The sequence below is a fragment of the Rutidosis leptorrhynchoides genome, chromosome 5, assembly GCF_046630445.1.
Source record: "Rutidosis leptorrhynchoides isolate AG116_Rl617_1_P2 chromosome 5, CSIRO_AGI_Rlap_v1, whole genome shotgun sequence".
Lineage (NCBI taxonomy): Eukaryota > Viridiplantae > Streptophyta > Magnoliopsida > Asterales > Asteraceae > Rutidosis > Rutidosis leptorrhynchoides.
Genome location: NC_092337.1, coordinates 316,787,401 through 316,806,637, shown reverse-complemented (window position 1 = coordinate 316,806,637; position 19,237 = coordinate 316,787,401). Strand labels below are relative to the sequence as shown.

The 19,237-nt window shown below is 35.0% G+C and overlaps 1 protein-coding gene across 1 annotated transcript; it reads left to right on the top strand.

The window, feature by feature from the left end:
• Positions 1-1,438: 1,438 nt before the first annotated feature.
• LOC139849508 (uncharacterized) lies at positions 1,439-17,598 on the top strand. The gene is made up of 6 exons (XM_071839159.1): positions 1,439-2,167; positions 2,540-2,655; positions 2,739-3,493; positions 16,329-16,654; positions 16,769-16,957; positions 17,008-17,598. Exons 1-6 carry the CDS (start codon positions 1,439-1,441, stop codon positions 17,596-17,598), a joined length of 2,706 nt encoding a protein of 901 aa, XP_071695260.1.
• Positions 17,599-19,237: the final 1,639 nt, after the last annotated feature.

The window sequence follows — 19,237 nt, the reverse complement described above, 5'->3', positions numbered from 1 at the left end:
TAAATGATAGTTTGTTAATGTTAATATAAAGATTTACAATTGTGCGTCCCTATAAATTACCATATACACTCGATCGGACACGATGGGCGGGGTATTTATATGTACGAATAATCGTTCATTTAACCGGACACGGGAATGGATTAATAGCCACTAGAATAATTAAAACAGGGGTGAAATTATGTACAAGGACACTTGGTATAATTGATAACAAAATATTAAAACCTTGGGTTACACTCAGTCGACATCCTGGTGTAATTATTAAACAAAGTATTAAAATCTTGTTACAGTTTAAGTCCCCAATTAGTTGGAATATTTAACTTCGGGTATAAGAATAATTTGACGAGGACACTCGCAATTTATATTTATGACTGATGGACTGTTATGGACAAAAACCAGACGGACACATTAAATAATCCAGGACAAAGGACAATTAACCCATGGGCATAAAACTAAAATCAACACGTCAAACATCATGATTACGGAAGTTTAAATAAGCATAATTCTTTTATTTCATATTTAATTTCCTTTATTTTATATTTAATTGCACTTCTAATTATCTCATTTTTATTGTTATTGTATTTAATTGTACTTATAATTATCGTACTTTTTAATTATCGCAAGTTTATTTTATCGCACTTTTATTATTCGCAATTTCATTATCGTTATTTACTTTACGCTTTAATTTAAGTCTTGTATTTATTTTTAATATTTTACATTTGGTTTTAACTGCGACAAAAAGTTTTAAAATCGACAAACCGGTCATTAAACGGTAAAAACCCCCTTTTATAATAATAATATTACTTATATATATATTTGTATTTTTATAAAAGTAACTAATATAGCGTTAAGCTTTGTTTAAAAAGATTCCCTGTGGAACGAACCGGACTTACTAAAAACTACACTACTGTACGATTAGGTACACTACCTATAAGTGTTGTAGCAAGGTTTAAGTATATCCATTCTATAAATAAATAAATATCTTGTGTAAAATTGTATCGTATTTAATAGTATTTTCTGCTAAAAATTAATAGCTATTTTATATACACCTCGCACGACATCAAAGGACCCGGGGACCCCATTGATAGCTGTGACTGTAGGCAATGTAAACGTGAAAAAGGCGTTATTGGACCTAGGAGCTAGCATTAATATTTTACCCTTTTGTCTAGTTGACTGATTTGAATTGGGGTTAATGAAAAGAACCGACATAATTATTCAACTAGCGAACCAATCAATCAAAATGCCTAGGGGAATATTAGAAGATTTGATAGTAAAAGTGGAGGATTTCTATTACCCTGTTGACTTTTTTGTAATGGATATTGAATCTAGGAATAGATATGCCCAACCCACTATAATCTTGGGGCGCCCGTTTTTGACCACCATAAATGCCCACATTAATTGTTGAACGGGTGCCATGGACATATCATTCGGAAATCAAAAGATGAGGATTAATATCTTTAATTCTCTTCACGCCCCAAGTGTCCATGAATGCTACCAGGTAGATGTGATTGATGAACAAGTTGAAAAGCATACTTCTCATTTGATAACAAATGACTCTGTGGAAGTATTTTGTTTAGGTGATGAAGAAGATGTTGAATGTGAAGAGGTTAAGGCGGTTGAATTGGCCATAGCAAGTACAATGGACTCTAGGTTACCACCTTGGACTCATAAATATGAGCCATTACCCAAGTCCATAGACACCAACACAAAACCTTCGCTAGAGTTACCACCGACCCTCGAGCTAAAACCATTACCTTCCCATTTAAAGTATGTGTTTTTAGATACTAACGGCACTTTGCCAGTTATTATTGCTTCAGATCTGACAGGTGTGCAGGAAAAAGCTTTAATGGAGGTGCTTCACAAGTACAAGGCTGCGGTGGGTTGGACTATAGCTGATTTGAAAGGGATAAGTACCTCAGTGTGCATGCATCGTATAGTTACAGATCCGGAGGTTAAACCCGCTCATGACACGCAACGCAGGTTAAATCCGAACATGCAGGAAGTTGTAAAGAAGGAGGTTCTTAAGTGGTTGGATGTGGGGATTATTTTCCCTATTTCAGATAGTCAGTGGGTAAGCCCCACGCAAACAGTGCCAAAGAAAGCTGGGATCACAGTCATGGAAACTGAAGAAGGAGAAAAGATCACAACCCGTCCTGTGACGGGTTGGCAGGTATGTAATGACTACATGAAGTTAAACGCTGCGACTTAAAAGGATCATTTTCCCTTGCCTTTTATTGATCAAATCATCGAAAAGTTGTCAGGTCAGAAATTTTACTGTTTCTTAGATGGGTATTCGGGATATAATCAAATACCTATTCACCCTAATGACCAAGAAAAAACAACTTTTACTTGTCCTTGTGGAATTTATGCTTTTAGACGAATGCCTTTTGGTTTGTGTAATGCACCGGCTACCTTTCAAAGGTGCATGATGAGTATTTTCTCAGAGTTAATAGGCGAGTCTTTAGAAATTTTCATGGATGATTTTTCAATATTTGGCAAGTCTTTTGAAACATGTTTAAATATGTTGGAAAAAGTTTTAAAGTGGCGCACCGAGACCAATCTTGTCCTTAGTTGGGAAAAGAGCCATTTTATGGTGAGGGAAGGGGTGGTCTTGGGATACATTGTGTCTGAACAGGGATTTGAAGTAGATAGGGCAAGGTGCAACTAATTTCAACGTTACCACCACCGACCAATGTCAGAGGGGTAATATCATTTTTGGGACATGCGGGGTTCTATCGTAGGTTTATCAAAGATTTTAGTGCAATTTCTAAACCATTGTGTAACTTGTTGTTAAAAGATGCACCGTTTGACTTTAATGACCAATGTAAGGAGGCCTTTAGCACCCTTAAGCTTAAGTTGACCGAACCACCCATTTTGCAATCACCCGATTGGACTAAACCATTTGAAATCATGTGTGATGCAAGCTACTACATAGCTGGGGCTGTTTTAGGGCAAAGGGTTGATAGGAAACTGGTAGTTATATACTATGCTAGTAAGACTTTTTCGGATGCCCAAATAAACTATACCACAACCGAGAAGGAGTTACTAGCAGTAGTGTTTACCTTAGACAAATTTAGATCATATTTGTGGGGGTCTAAGGTAGTTGTTTTCTCGGACCATAGTGCCTTAAGGTACTTACTAGAGAAAAAAGAGTCTAAGCCTAGATTAATAAGGTGGATCTTGTTGCTACAAGAGTTTGATTTGGAAATAAGGGATAAGAAGGGTATACAGAATGTGGTAGCCGACCATTTGTCTAGAATTCCCCCGCCACCATTTGACCATGCTAAACCAATCCACGAGAATTTCCCGGACGAGTGTTTGTTTAGTATTGTGCAGGTACCTTGGTTTGCTCATATTGTTAACTATTTGGTGACTAAAAAAGTACCGGAGCATTGGAACAAGCACAAGAAGGATTATGTTTTCTTGCAGGTTAAGCATTACATTTGGGAGGACCCGGTTCTTTATCAAATTGGACCCGACCAAATCATAAGGAGATGTGTGGCGGAAGATGAGCATGTAGTGACCCGAACTTTTCCATGATTATATATTATATGAGATTAATATTTACATGAATAAATGTTTCCAACATGTTAAGCAATCAAACTTGTTAAGACTTGATTAATTGAAATGAGTTTATGTAGACAATTGACCACCCAGTTTGCCTGATGATTCACGAACGTCATAACTTGTGATAATTATATAATCGTTTTTTTTTTATGATGTAAGTTTTTATTTTATATATCTATATAAGAAGAAATACAATTAAATCAAAGATGTACAAGTAAAATACTATTTGCTACAGTAAAACACTATTTGCTACATTAAATTTTCGCTTGCTACAGCAAAATACTATTTGCTACAGTAAATACTATTTAATACAGTAAACACTATTTACTACAGTAAACACTATTTACTCGTATTCAATCCGTATTCATACTCGTACAATACTCAGCTTCTATATGTATATACTATTGGTATATACACTTCAATGATCAGCTCTTAGCAGCCTTAAATGATTAACCAACATGTGGGAACCATTACTTGTCTTCAAGTATGAATTATTACACAAAATAAGAAAATGAGGAGCCTTTGTTTCCATGATAAAATCACGCCACCACCACCATCATTTACTACATCATTTCCATTCTATAATTTCACATACAAATCCTCTCTAATTACCTACTCCAAGAACACTTGAAAGATCAGGAACATCCAAATTATCTTAGTAATTTTTTTCTTTCTAATTCAAGGTAATACTCATATTCAAACTTTGATTCAATTTCTATAACTATAACAATCTTTATTCAAGTAGTAATCTTACTTGAACTTGTTTTCGTGTCATGATTCTACTTCAAGAACTTCCAAACCATCAAAGATCCTTTGAAGCTCAAGTTAATTTCTCATCATTTCCAGTAGGTTTACCTACTATACTTGAGGTAGTGATGATGTTCATAACATCATTTTATTCACATATATATAACTATCCTATTCGAAGATTTAAACTTGTAATCACTAGAACATAGTTTAGTTAATTCTAAACTTGTTCGCAAACCAAGTTAATCCTTCTAACTTAACTTTTAAAATCAACTAAACACATTTTCTATATCTATATGATATGCTAACTTAATGATTTAAAACCTGGAAATACGAAGAACACCGTAAAACCAGATATACGCCGTCGTAGTGAAACCGGGGGCTGTTTTGGGTTAGATAATTAAAAACTATGATAAATTTTGATTTAAAAGTTTTTCTTCTGGGAAAATGATTTTTCTTATGAACATGAAACTATATCCAAAAATCATGGTTAAACTCAAAGTGAAAGTATGTTTTTCAAAATGGTCATCAAGATGTCGTTCTTTCGACGGAAATGACTACCTCTTACAAAAATGACTTGTAACTTGTATTTCTGACTATAAACTTATACTTTTCTGTTTAGTTTCATAAATTTTAGTTCATTATGAAACCATAGCAACTTTATTCACTCAAAACGGATTTAAAACGAAGAAGTTATAGGTAAAACAAAATTAGATATTTTTGCTTATTTTAGTTACGTGAAACTTTGTAACAAAACCTATACTAACCATAACTAACTTATATTGTATTATATATGTATTCTAACATATATTATGTAATCTTGATAGATCATAGACACGTATACAATGTTTTGACATATCATGTCGACATCATCTATATATATTATTTGGAACAACCATAGACACTCTATATGAGGTAATGTTCGAGTTAGCTATACAGGGTTGAGGTTGATTCTAAAATAATATATATACCTTGAGTTGTGATCGAGTCTGAGACTTGTATACATTGGGTCGTGGATTGATTCGAGATAATATATATCGATTTATTTCTGTACTATTAACTGTGAACTACTAATTGTGGACTACTAACATTGGACTGCTAATGTAACAACTTAATACATCAACACGTAATAAAAATGTTTTGAATATATTTCGATCATATTTTGATATATATATATATATATATATATATATATATATATATATATATATATATATATATATATATATATATATATATATATATATATATATATATATATATATATTTGTTATAGGTTCGTGAATCAACCTGTGGCCAAGTTTAAATCTCGACAAATTGAAAATATGTGAAAGTGAGTTATAGTCCCATTTTTACTATCTAATATTTTTGGGATGAGAATACATGCAGCTTTTTAAATGTTTTACAAAATCGACACAAGTACTCGAAACTACATTCTATGGTTGGATTATTAAACCGAATATCACCCCTCTTAGCTTGGTAACCTAAGAATTAGGCAGACGAGAGGTTCTGTTCCTAATTGACGCGGATCCTAAAGATAGATCTATTTGGGCCTAACAACCCCCATTCAGGTTATGGATGGCTTTAGTACTTCGAGATTATTATTATACAGACGAGAGGTTCTGTTTGGGGATATTCTATGCATTAAAGTTAATGTCGGTTATCAGGTGTTCAATTCATATGAATGATTTTATCTTTATGCAGACGAGAGGTTCTGCTTATAAATATGAAAATCTTGTGGTCTATTATTACAATTTGATATATATATATATATATATATATATATATATATATATATATATACATACATATATATATATATATATATAGGCTAAACCTATAACTCACCAACATTTTTTTTGATATTTTAAGCATGTTTATTCTCAGGTGATTATTAAGAGCTTCCGCTGTTGCATGCTAGTTAAAGACAAGATTTGGAGTCAGCATGCTTGTATAATATTGTTTAAAAACTGCATTCGGAAAATAAATTGTTGTATAATATTATTGTAATCAATTATGTAACGGACGTGTGAAAAAATGTATTTTAGATTATCATCAGTTGATAATTTTTGTTATGTCTAATAAACCTTTATCGATAAAATAAAGGTTATGGTTTGTTTTAAAAACGAATGCAGTCTTTGAAAAACATCTCATATAGAGGTTAAAACCTCGCAACGAAACCCATTAATAAGAAACGTTTATAATTAATATGAGCGGGACATTTCAGTTGTTATCAGAGCATTGGTCTTAGAGAACCAGAAATTTGCATTAGTGTGTCTAACCGAGTTTGTTAGGATGCATTAGTGAGTCTGGACTTCGACCGTGTTTTTCTTTAAAAACGATTGCTTAACACATTTGTTAGAAACTATATATTGTTAACATGTAATTATTATGTGATATATTAATCTCTTAACGTGCTTACTATTGTGTGATAGATGTCTACCTCTAGTACAAATCCCATCGACTCACCCAATAATAATGAAGAGTCGAATGTATTTTGGGAAGATTCACAAATTTCGGAAGAAGAGGAACCGGAAGAAGAAGAGGTTCCGGAGGGAGAAATATTAGGAAACACGGAAAAACAGTTAAATAAAAGAAAATCATCAATTAATGGACCAAAGTTAAAAATGGTTTGCGGTGTCTCCGCCGAGGAGGAAAAATATTGGGAAGATTATCAATTTTCCGATGAATCGGATCCCGACGAGGATACCGATGATGTTATAGAAATGACCCCAGCTCAATTTAATAAGGCAAAAGAAAATAATAAGGGAAAAGCTATCAAATTAGAAAAACCCGAGTCCAAAACCGATGAACTTTATGTTAACATGAAATATCCCGCTGGGATATATCGTAAACACCCGTATTTCTTAAATTTTAACTATAATCAGGGAACATCTAAGCCACCAGGTTTTTCTAAACCATTTGTGAAAATGACGGCTCGTATTAGAGGAGCACCAGGTATCCCTAGGAAATTAGCGAAACGAACCAAGTCCGAGGAGGAAGAAACAAGTGAGTCGGAATAAAGAGTTGTAATCATGAGATGTAATATATGTAATATAGTGTGCTTGTACTTTTATGTTATATGTAAAAATTTATTGTATTATTTGTTAATTATCTTTTACGAATCTAATCCTCGTCTATTTTACAGTATTAAAACACACAATGGACGTTAAGGATAACAACCGAAAATTTTAGAAGACCTACCAGGGGATATGATTGATGAAATCTTGTCTAGAGTCGCTCAAAATTCATCGGCACAATTATTTACGGCAAAATTAGTTTTTCGAACATTTGAAAGACGTTCCAAGCATGCCTTAGTTTATAAAAGGATTTCCTTTGAAAGATGGGGTATATCACATTGGGGAGACTTTAAGTTATGCCGTGTTTTCTTTAAAGCATTAAGTCCGGGGAACCCAAATGCAATTTTACGCTACGAGTTAAGAACCTATTTTGACTCCACATATCCCAACATAGGACTTCGTTCTTTAGAAAGAGCTTCTAACATGCAACATAAAGAAGCATGTTATGTTTACGGGTTAGTGATGTTCACTTCTCACCAAAGTGAGAAAAAGAACATTGGATTACAACTGTTAAATAAAACATTCCCACAAGTGACGGATTCAGTAGTTGGGGTGAGAAACAAGGTTTTTATATTGTTACGGGGCTGTTGGGCATTACGTAACCCTCGTCCTTTTGGCGACGTTACAACATGCTGCCTAGCCAACGGTCACAATAGTTATTTTCCACAAGACCAAGGATGGGAAATAATACTAGTAAAACTCGAATGCATGACTTACTTCTGGACCTATGAATTACGTGTCTTTATTGCCTTTGCTGAACGACTTGCGTTAAACTAGAATTGTCTTCACAGCTACTTTGTATCAAAGTTATTATGTGCTATATTTCATGCTATATGTAAAATAGCGATATTGTACGTTTGTAAAATATTGTATAAAAGTTTGAACATAATATTATTGTAATCAGTTTTTCATATAGAATTGTAGTAGTTGAATTGTATATTAGCTACTAAGTATGAACTTAACGGGTAGGTACTACCTAAATTAAAACTTATAAAACGCTAATATGAAGAAAAAGCTTTTATAAATAAGTTCATATTATGCTACGAAATACTATTGACTACTCTCGAAATTCTATATGATTAACTCAATTCTTTTGGCTATTTTTGAAGGAAATGGCACCGACTACTAGGCAGAACTTGGATATGAGCGAGGAAGATTTCCGTGCATTCCTTGCTGCAAACATAGCCGCAGTTCAGGCTGCGATGCAAAACGACAATAATAACTATGGGTCTAGCGGTGGAGTTAACTCCACAGGAAACCTTGTAGGATGCTCCTACAAGGCTTTCACTACCTGTAAACCTCTGGAATTTGATGGAACTGAAGGACCAGTCGGACTGAAATGATGGATCGAGAAGGTCGAATCTTTGTTTGCTATAAGCAAATGTGCCGAAGAAGACAGGGTTAAGTACGCCACGCATACCTTCACAGGTACTGTGTTAACTTGGTGGAACACGTATCTTGAACAGGTGGGATAAGATGCTGCTTACGCACTACCGTGGTCAGCATTCAAACAATTGATGAATGAGCAGTACCATCCCAGAAACGAAGTCAATAAGCTCAAGACAGAGATTAGAGAATTACGAGCGCATTCGATATTACCACATACGAATGACGATTCACAGAGTTGTGTTTATTGTGTCCAAGAGTGTTCGAAGATGAAGAAGAGCAGATCGATGCGTTTGCAAAAGGGTTACCAGAGAGAATTCAGGAGGATGTGAGTGCGAGCGCGCCTACCTCAATGCAAAAGGCAAGTCGAATGGCTCACAAACTTATAAATCAGATCGAGAGGAGGATTAAAGAGCAGGCGGCTGAGGAGGCCAAACTGTAACAAGTCAAGAGGAAGTGGGAAGAAAACAGTGACAAGGGTCACCAACACAACAACAGTAACTATCGCTTTAACAGTCAACCCAACAATCACAACTACAATTGCACCATTTTTCGCAAAAACAAACGCAACAACAACCATCTCAACAACAATAACTACAACAACCGTTCCAACAACAATAACAACCACAACAACAACAATCCCAGCAATAACAATAAGGGGCAGAAATCATGCCAGAGGTGTGAAGGATACCATCCGAATGGGTACTGTACGGCATTATGTACTAAGTGTAACAAAAAGGGCCATAGTGCAACGAAGTGCGAAATCTACGGATCAATGGCTAAAGGAACAAATAATGCCGGAGCAAATTATGCCGACATTACTTGTTTCGGATGCGGGAAGAAGGTCCATTACAAAAATATTTGTCCAAACCAAGGGAATACTAGTGGTCAAGGATGAAGAAGAGTCTTCAACATTAATGCGATAGAAGCGCAAGAAGACCCGGAGCTTGTTACGGGTATGTTTCTTATTGACGATAAACCTGCTTATATTTTATTTGATTCGGGTGCGGATAAAAGCTATATGAGTAGAGATTTTTGTGTCAAATTAAGTTGTCCATTAACGCCTTTGGATAATAAGTTTTTACTCGAATTAGCAAACGGTAAGTTTATTACGGCGGATAAAATATGTCAAAACCGAGAAATGAAACTGGTTGGCAAAACATTTAAGATTAATTTGATACCAGTAGAGTTAGGGAGTTTTGATGTGATAATTGGCATGGACTGGTTGAAAAAGGAGAGAGCAGAGGTTGTATGTAACAAAAATGCGATTCGCATTGTACGCGAAAAAAGTAAAACCCTTAATGGTGTACGGAAAAAAGATCAACGCGAAGTTAAATCTTATTAGTAGTTTGAAGGCTCAAAAACTAATAAGAAAAGGTTGCTATGTCATTCTAGCACACATCGAGGAAGTCAAACCTGAAGAAAAGAACATCAGTGATGTTCCCGTCGCAAAAGAATTTCTCGATGTATTTCCGAAAGAATTACCAGGACTACCTCCACACCGATCCATTGAATTTCAATTAGACCTTGTACCAGGAGCTGCACTAATAGCTCGTACTCCTTACAGAATCGCACCCAGCAAAATGAAGGAATTTCAAAGTCAATTACAAGAACTTTTGGAACGTGGTTTCATTCGACCAAGCACATCACCATGGGGAGCTCCTATTTTGTTTGTCAAGAAGAAAGATGGTACATTTAGATTGTGTATCGACTACGGAGAGTTGAATAAAGTTACCATCAAGAACCGTTATCCACTACCGAGAATCGATGACTTATTTGATCAACTGCAAGGTTCGTCAGTTTATTCGAAAATTGATTTACGTTCTGGGTATCATCAAATACGGGTAAAGGAGAAGGATATCCCAAAGACTGCTTTTAGGAAGTGTTACGGTCATTATGAGTTTATGGTTATGTCGTTTGGATTAACTAACACACCAGCTGTGTTCATAGACCTCATGAACCGAGTGTGTGGACCATATCTTGACAAGTTTGTCATTGTTTTCATTGATGACATACTTATTTACTCAAAGAATGATCAAGAGCACGGAGAACATTTGAGAAAAGTGCTAGAATTGCTGAGGAAAGAAAAACTGTACGCTAAGTTTTCAAAGTGTGCATTTTGGTTGAAAGAAGTTCAATTCCTCGGTCACATAGTGTGCAAAGAAGGTATTCAGGTTGATCCGGAAAAGATTGAAACCGTTGAGAAATGGGAAACACCGAAAACTCAGACGCAGATACGTCAATTTTTAGGATTGGCTGGTTACTACAGAAGATTCATCCAATATTTTTCCAAAATAGCAAAACCCTTGACTGCTTTAACGCATAAAGGGAAGAAATTTGAATGGAAGGATGAACAAGAAAAAGCGTTTCAATTGTTGAAGAAAAAGTTAACTACAGCACCTATATTGTCATTACCTGAAGGGAATGATGATTTTGTGATTTATTGTGACGCTTCAAAGCAAGGTCTCGGTTGTGTTTTAATGCAACGAAAGAAGGTAATTGCTTATGCATCCAGACAATTGAAGATTCATGAGCAGAATTATACGACTCATGATTTGGAATTGGGCACTGTTGTTTTTGCATTAAAGATATGGAAGCACTATCTATATGGGGTCAAATGTACCATATATACTGATCACAAAAGTCTCCAACATATATTTGATCAAAAACAACTGAACATGAGGCAACGTAGGTGGATTGAGCTGTTAAATGATTACGATTTTGAGATTCGTTACCACCCGGGGAAGGCAAATGTGGTAGCCGACGCCTTAAGTAGAAAGGACAAAGAACCTATACGAGTAAAAGCTATGAATATAATTATTCATACTAACCTTACCACTGGAATAAAAGAGGCACAACAAAGAGTTGTGAAAGAAGGGAAATTGAAGAATGAAATACCCAAAGGATCGGAGAAACATCTTAATATTCGGGAAGACGGAACCCGGTATAGGGCTGAAAGAATTTGGGTACCAAAGTTTGGAGATATGAGAGAAATGGTACTTAGGGAAGCACATAAAACCCGATATTCAATACATCCCGGAGCGGGAAAGATGTACCAAGATCTCAAGAAACATTTTTGGTGGCCGGGTATGAAAGCCGATATTGCTAAATACGTAGGAGAATGTTTGACTTGTTCTAAGGTTAAAGCTGAACATCAGAAACCATCAGGTCTACTTCAACAACCTGAAATCCCAGAATGGAAATGGGAAAACATTACCATAGATTTCATTACTAAATTGCCAAGGACTACAAGTGGTTATGATACTATTTGGGTAATAGTCGACCGTCTCACCAAATCAACACACTTTCTACCAATGCGAGAAGATGATAAAATGGAAATATTAGCACGACTATACTTGAAGGAAGTTATCTCCAGACACGGAATACCAATCTCTATTATCTCTGATAGGGACGGTAGATTTGTTTCAAGGTTTTGGCAAACGTTACAACAAGCATTGGGAACTCGTCTAGATATGAGTACTGCCAATCATCCACAAACCGATGGGCAGAGTGAAAGGACGATACAGACTCTTGAAGACATGCTACGAGCATGTGTTATTGATTTTGGAAACAGTTGGGAACGACATCTACCGTTAGCAGAATTTTCCTACAACAACAGTTACCACTCGAGTATTGAGATGGCACCGTTTGAGGCACTTTATGGCAGAAAGTGCAGGTCTAAGATTTGTTGGAATGAAGTGGGGGATAGACAAATTACGGGTCCAGAAATAATCCAAGAAACTACCGAGAAAATTATTCAAATTCAACAACGGTTGAAATCCGCCCAAAGTCGACAAAAGAGCTACGCGGATAGTAAAAGAAAAGATTTAGAATTTGAAATTGGTGACATGGTCATGCTTAAGGTATCACCTTGGAAAGGTGTTGTTCGATTTGGTAAATGGGGGAAACTAAATCCAAGGTACATTGGACCATTCAAGATTATAGATCGTGTCGGATCAGTAGCTTACCGACTTGAATTACCTCAACAACTCGCCGGCGTACATGATACTTTTCACGTATCGAATCTGAAGAAATGTTTATCCAAAAAATATCTCACTATTCCTTTAGACGAAATCCAAATCAATTAAAAACTTCAATTCATTGAAGAACCCGTCGAAATAATGGATCATGAGGTTAAAGGACTTAAGCAAAACAAGATACCAATCGTTAAGGTTCGATGGAATGCTAGTAGGGGACCCGAGTTCATCTGGGAGCGTGAAGATCAGATGAAGAAGAAATACCCACACTTATTTCCAAAAGATACACCAACATCTCCTACTGCCTGAAATTTCGGGACAAAATTTATTTAACGGGTAGGTACTGTAGTGACCCGAACTTTTCCATGATTATATATTATATGAGATTAATATTTACATGAATAAATATTTCCAACATGTTAAGCAATCAAACTTGTTAAGACTTGATTAATTGAAATGAGTTTATGTAGACAATTGACCACCCAGTTTGCCTGATGATTCACGAACGTCATAACTTGTGATTAATCGTTTTATTTATTTATTTATTTTTTATGATGTAAGTTTTTATTTTATATATCTATATAAGAAGAAATATAATTAAGTCAAAGATGTACAAGTAAAACACTATTTGATACAGTAAAACACTAATTGCTACAGTAAAACACTATTTGCTACAGTAAAATACTATTTGCTACAGTAAAATACTATTTGCTACAGTAAAAACCTATTTGCTACAGTAACACACTATTTACTACAATAAACACTATTTACTCGTATTCAATCCGTATTCGTACTCGTACAATACTCATCTTCTATATGTATATACTATTGGTATATACACTTCAATGATCAGCTCTTAGCAGCCTTAAATGTTTAACCAACATGTGGGAAGCATTACTTGTCTTCAAGTATAAATTATTACACAAAATAACAAAATGAGGAGCCTTTGTTTTCATGATAAAATCACGCCACCACCACCATCATTTATTACATCATTTCCATTCTATAATTTTACATACAAATCCTCTCTAATTACCTACTCCAAGAACACTTGAAAGATCAGGAACATCCAAATTATCTCAGTAATTCTTTTCTTTCTAATTCAAGGTAATACTCATATTCAAACTTTGATTTAATTTCTATAACTATAACAATCTTAATTGAAGTAGTTATCTTACTTGAACTTGTTTTCATGTCATGATTCTACTTCAAGAACTTCCAAGCCATCAAAGATCCTTTAAAGCTCAAGTTAATTTCTCATCATTTCCAGTAGGTTTACCTACTATACTTGAGGTAGTGATGATGTTCATAACATCATTCTATTTATATATATAACTATCTTATTCGAAGATTTAAACTTGTAATCACTAGAACATAGTTTAGTTAATTCTAAACTTGTTCGCAAACCAAGTTAATCCTTCTAACTTAACTTTTAAAATCAACTAAACACATGTTCTATATCTATATTATATGCTAACTTAATGATTTAAAATCTGGAAACACGAAGAACACCGTAAAACCGGACATACGCCGTCGTAGTGAAACCGGGGGCTGTTTTGGGTTAGATAATTAAAAACTATGATAAACTTTGATTTAAAAGTTTTTCTTCTGGGAAAGTGATTTTTCTTATGGACATGAAACTATATCTAAAAATCATGGTTAAACTCAAATTGGAAGTATGTTTTTCAAAATGGTCATCAAGATGTCGTTCTTTCGACGGAAATGACTACCTCTTACAAAAATGACTTGTAACCTGTATTTCCAACTATAAACTTATAATTTCTCTGTTTAGTTTCATAAATTTCAGTTCATTATGAAACCATAGCAACTTGATTCACTCAAAACGGATTTAAAATGAAGAAGTTATGGGTAAAATAAAATTGGATATTTTTGCTTATTTTAGCTACGTGAAACTTTGTAACAAACCTATACTAACCATAACTTAACTAACTTATATTGTATTATACATGTATTATAACATATATTATGTAATTTTGATAGACCATAGACACGTATGCAATGTTTTGACATATCATGTCGACGTCATCTATATATATTATTTGGAACAACCATAGACACTCTATATGTGGTAATGTTCGAGTTAGCTATACATGGTTGAGGTTGATTGCAAAATAATATATATACCTTGAGTTGTGATCGAGTCTGAGACTTGTATACACTGGGTCGTGGATTGATTTGAGATAATATATATCGATTTATTTCTGTACTATTAACTGTGAACTACTAAATGTGGACTACTAACGTTGGACTGCTAATGTAACAACTTAAAACGTCAACACGTAATAAAAATGTTGTGAATATATTTCGATCATATTTTGATATATATATATATATATATATATATATATATATATATATATATATATATATATATATATATATATATATATATATTTGTTATAGGTTCGTGAATCAACCTGTGGCCAAGTTTAAATCTCGACGAATTGAAAATCTGTGAAAGTGAGTTATAGTCCCATTTTTACTATCTAATATTTTTGGGATGAGAATACATGCAGCTTTTTAAATGTTTTACAAAATAGACACAAGTACTCGAAACTACATTCTATGGTTGGATTATTAAACCAAATATCACCCCTTTTAGCTTGGTAACCTAAGAATTAGGCAGACGAGAGGTTCTGTTCCTAATTGACGTGAATCCTAAAGATAGATCTATTGGGCCTAACAACCCCCATTCAGGTTATGGATGGCTTTAATACTTCGAGATTATTATTATGCAGACGAGATGTTCTGCTTATCAATATGAAAATCTTGTGGTCTATTATTACAATTTGATATATATATATATATATATATATATATATATATATATATATATATATATATATATATATATATATATATATATATATATATATATATATATATATATATATATATATATATATATATATTTAGGCTAAACCTATAACTCACCATCATTTTTGTTGATATTTTAAGCATGTTTATTCTCATGTGATTATTAAGAGCTTCCGTTGTTGCATGCTAGTTAAAGACAAGATTTGGAGTCAGCATGCTTGTATAATATTGTTTAAAAACTGCATTCGAAAAATAAATTGATGTATAATATTATTGTAATCCATTATGTAACGGACGTGTGAAAAAGTGTATTTTATATTATCATCACTTGATAATCTTTGTTATGTCTAATAAACCTTTATCGATAAAATAAAGGTTATGGTTTGTTTTAAAAACGAACGCAGTCTTTGAAAAACATCTCATATAGAGGTCAAAACCTCGCAATGAAACCAATTAATATAAAACGTTTATAATTAATATGAACGGGACATTTCAGAGCATAAAGACATTCTAGCTCATTGTCATACTTTCGCATGTGGAGGACACTACTGAGTAAAGAAAATCGGGTACAAAGTACTCGACTCAAGTTTCTTTTGGCCTACTATTTTCAGAGACGCATGTGAGTATGTTAAAAATTGTGCTAGGTGTCAACAGATGGGGGGGGGGATCTATAAATGTAATGAAATGCCCATGAACCCAATTTTGATTTGTGACATTTTTGATGTTTGGGGCATAGATTTTATAGGACCTTTTCCATCGTCTTTCGGGTTTGAGTACATATTAGTAGCCATTGATTATGTCTCCAAATGGGTGGAGGCTGAGGCTACTCGGACTAATGACCACAAAGTTGTCCTAAAGTTTGTTAAGAAAAATATTTTTTGTCGTCACGGTGTACCTAAGGCCATAATTAGTGATGGGGGTTCACACTTTAAGAACTCACATTTTGCTAAACTTTTAAGGGATTATGGGGTAAATCACCGAATTGCTACGCCTTACCATCCCCAAACAAGTGGGCAAGTGGAAGTATCTAATAGGGAATTAAAAAGGATTTTAGAAAAAACCGTAAATCCCAATCGCAAAGATTGGTCTTTAAGACTAGACGATGCGCTTTGGGCTTACGGGACAACTTATAAAACCCCTATTGGTACTTGACCTTATCGACTTGTTTATGGGAAGGCATGTCACTTACCTGTTGAAATTGAGCATCGTGCAGAGTGGGCTATTGAACAGGTGAACATGAACATGGATGAGGCAGGAAAAGCAAGAAAGTTAGACCTATCGGAGCTAGATGAATTGAGACGCGATGCTTATGAAAGTTCAAAAATCTACAAAGAGAAAACGAAAGCATTTCATGATAAGCAAATTGTAAGGAGAACTTTTGTGGTAGGGCAAAATGTGTGGCTATTTAATTCAAGGTTGCGGGGAAATTGAAAAGTAAATGGAATGGGCCGTATGTTGTCACTAAGGTTACTTCGCATGGGGTGATTGAGATACAAGATCCAAAAGGCGGAGAACCATTCTTAGTTAATGGGCAACGGTTAAAAATCGCTTTAAATACATCACTTGAAAAGTCCAAAGTAGTTGAAACGGTTCACTTTGTGCCCATGAAAGTCCATCAACTTAGAACAATTCGGGTGAACGAATTGGGGAATCATATTAGTAAAGAGAGTATTGATGCGTGGCTTGATCAAAATGTTACTATTAGTCATATGCCCAATTGTGATGTGTGGGTTGATGATGGGCGATTTGATGATGTACCCGAGGACGCGGTAACCGAGGTTATTTCGGATGAATGTTTTGATGAGTTCGATAAAAAGTTGTCATTGGAAGAAGATGCCAAGGGAAGGCCGGAGATTCTTTATCAAGAAGAAGATCCGGGTAAAATATTTTTCGAATTAAGTTTCATTGGAATATTACCTCACCTTGTTAGCAATCACCAAGAATTCAAAGTGATTGCCGATTCAGGATCATCCATCAATATCATGTCATATGAAATGTACAAATGATTATTTCATGATGAGTGTACTTTATGTGAGTTGAGGAAATCGGATGCGGTAATCATACTTGGCAACAATACCAAGTGTAGGGCATGTGGGATTCTTCGAAATGTGATGGTTAGTGTGAAAGGTGTTTTCCTTGAGGTACCATTCACCATTTTTGATATGCCAATGGATGAAGATGTTCCATTATTAGTAGGGCGTGGATTCATTGCAACTGCTGGTTGTAAAATAGACCCGGGGGCGGGAGCTATCACTTTTGAAGGAGGAAACGGAACTTTTAGATTTTGTAATTCGGAAAACATGCGGTTTTCTTCGGCCTATATAGTTGAGAGAGAGTTTGAAGAGGATTATTGCATGATGCTTGGGGTACAAGAGACTGAACTGAATGGAGAAGTTAGCGAGGAAGTGGTTGGTGATACGATAGACATGGAGGAGATTTATCAAAGTGTTGAATGTGGGGGTATTCGTCTCGATCAACGCTTAGATTCCGAGTTGAGTGAAGATGAAAAGCTGAAATTCTATATGATTCAATGAAACAAAAGTATAAAGAATTCAAGAAAGCTAGGGGTGACCACAAGCTAACCGAGAAGATGTTGTTCGAATTAAGACCGGAAGAACGTGATGTACTTTTAGACATCATTGAAGAAGAAAACTCTTTTCTCTTCTACTTGGAAAAACAATTGAAAAGGAAGAGTGATGCGAGTTCAAGCAAAGTTGAAACCATTAGTGTTAACACGGTTAAGAAAGCACCTAAATTAGAAAAGGAACCGAATGTAGATGTAGAAGAGATCCGAGAGATGCTAGAGAATATGTGGGGTAAAGAAAACACGGACACGTTCATGAACAACACCAAACGTCTTTTGTTGATGATGAGGGTTGGACTATTGAAGTTGAGTATATTAAACCTAAACCACAATGTGAATTCAAGCCTCGTATAAGATATAGAGATCCGGGGGAGTTTTTGGTTGTATGTCAGTTTCAAAATGAAATAATTTACTCGGCATTGTTAGACTCGGGTGCAAGCATTAATATGATGCCAGCCAAAATTGCAAAGTCTATAGGCATTCGGGAGTTAGTTCGAACTACTACGAGGATCCGGTTTGGGAATCAAACCTTTGATAACCCAATTGGGGTTGCGGTAGATGTTCCGTTTATTATCCACGGTATTGGTTATAAAGAAGATTTCTTCATTATGGATTGTGAGCCGGATAAAAACACTCCAATTGTGTTGGGGCGTGGGTTTTTAGCAACAACAAGGATGTCGCTGGACTTTGACACGGGAACGTTGCTGATTAAATATGAGGATATTATGATCACTCTCGACGATAGATTTGTAAGGGAATTCGACTTTAGCAACATCAGAGTTGAGGATCCCGATGGTTGCTAAAGCATGGAAGAGGAGTCGAGTGCGCGACTCCATCAAAAAAATCCGCACACCTTTGTAAAGTTTGTAAGTTGTTGGGTGTTTTATTTTGTTTTTGTACATGCGGGCAGGGCAATGGACCAATTTTAAGGCTTCAAAATGGTTCGGTTTAATGACTATCTCTAACTTTGTGCATTGAGGACAATGCAATGCTCAAAGTGTGGGAGGGGGTCGAGTTTTTAGTCCCAAAAACGAGTTGTCCGAAAAAATGTAAAAAAATGG

Excerpts from the sequence above, each read along its gene's own strand:
- LOC139849508 (XM_071839159.1), top strand. The coding sequence starts at position 1,439 with ATGAGGATTAATATCTTTAATTCTCTTCACGCCCCAAGTGTCCATGAA. Across the intron at positions 2,656-2,738 it reads TTTGAAGTAGATAGGGCAAG|GTTTATCAAAGATTTTAGTG; the intron begins GTGCAACTAATT and ends GTTCTATCGTAG. Across the intron at positions 3,494-16,328 it reads CGACCAAATCATAAGGAGAT|ATTTTATAGGACCTTTTCCA; the intron begins GTGTGGCGGAAG and ends TTTGGGGCATAG.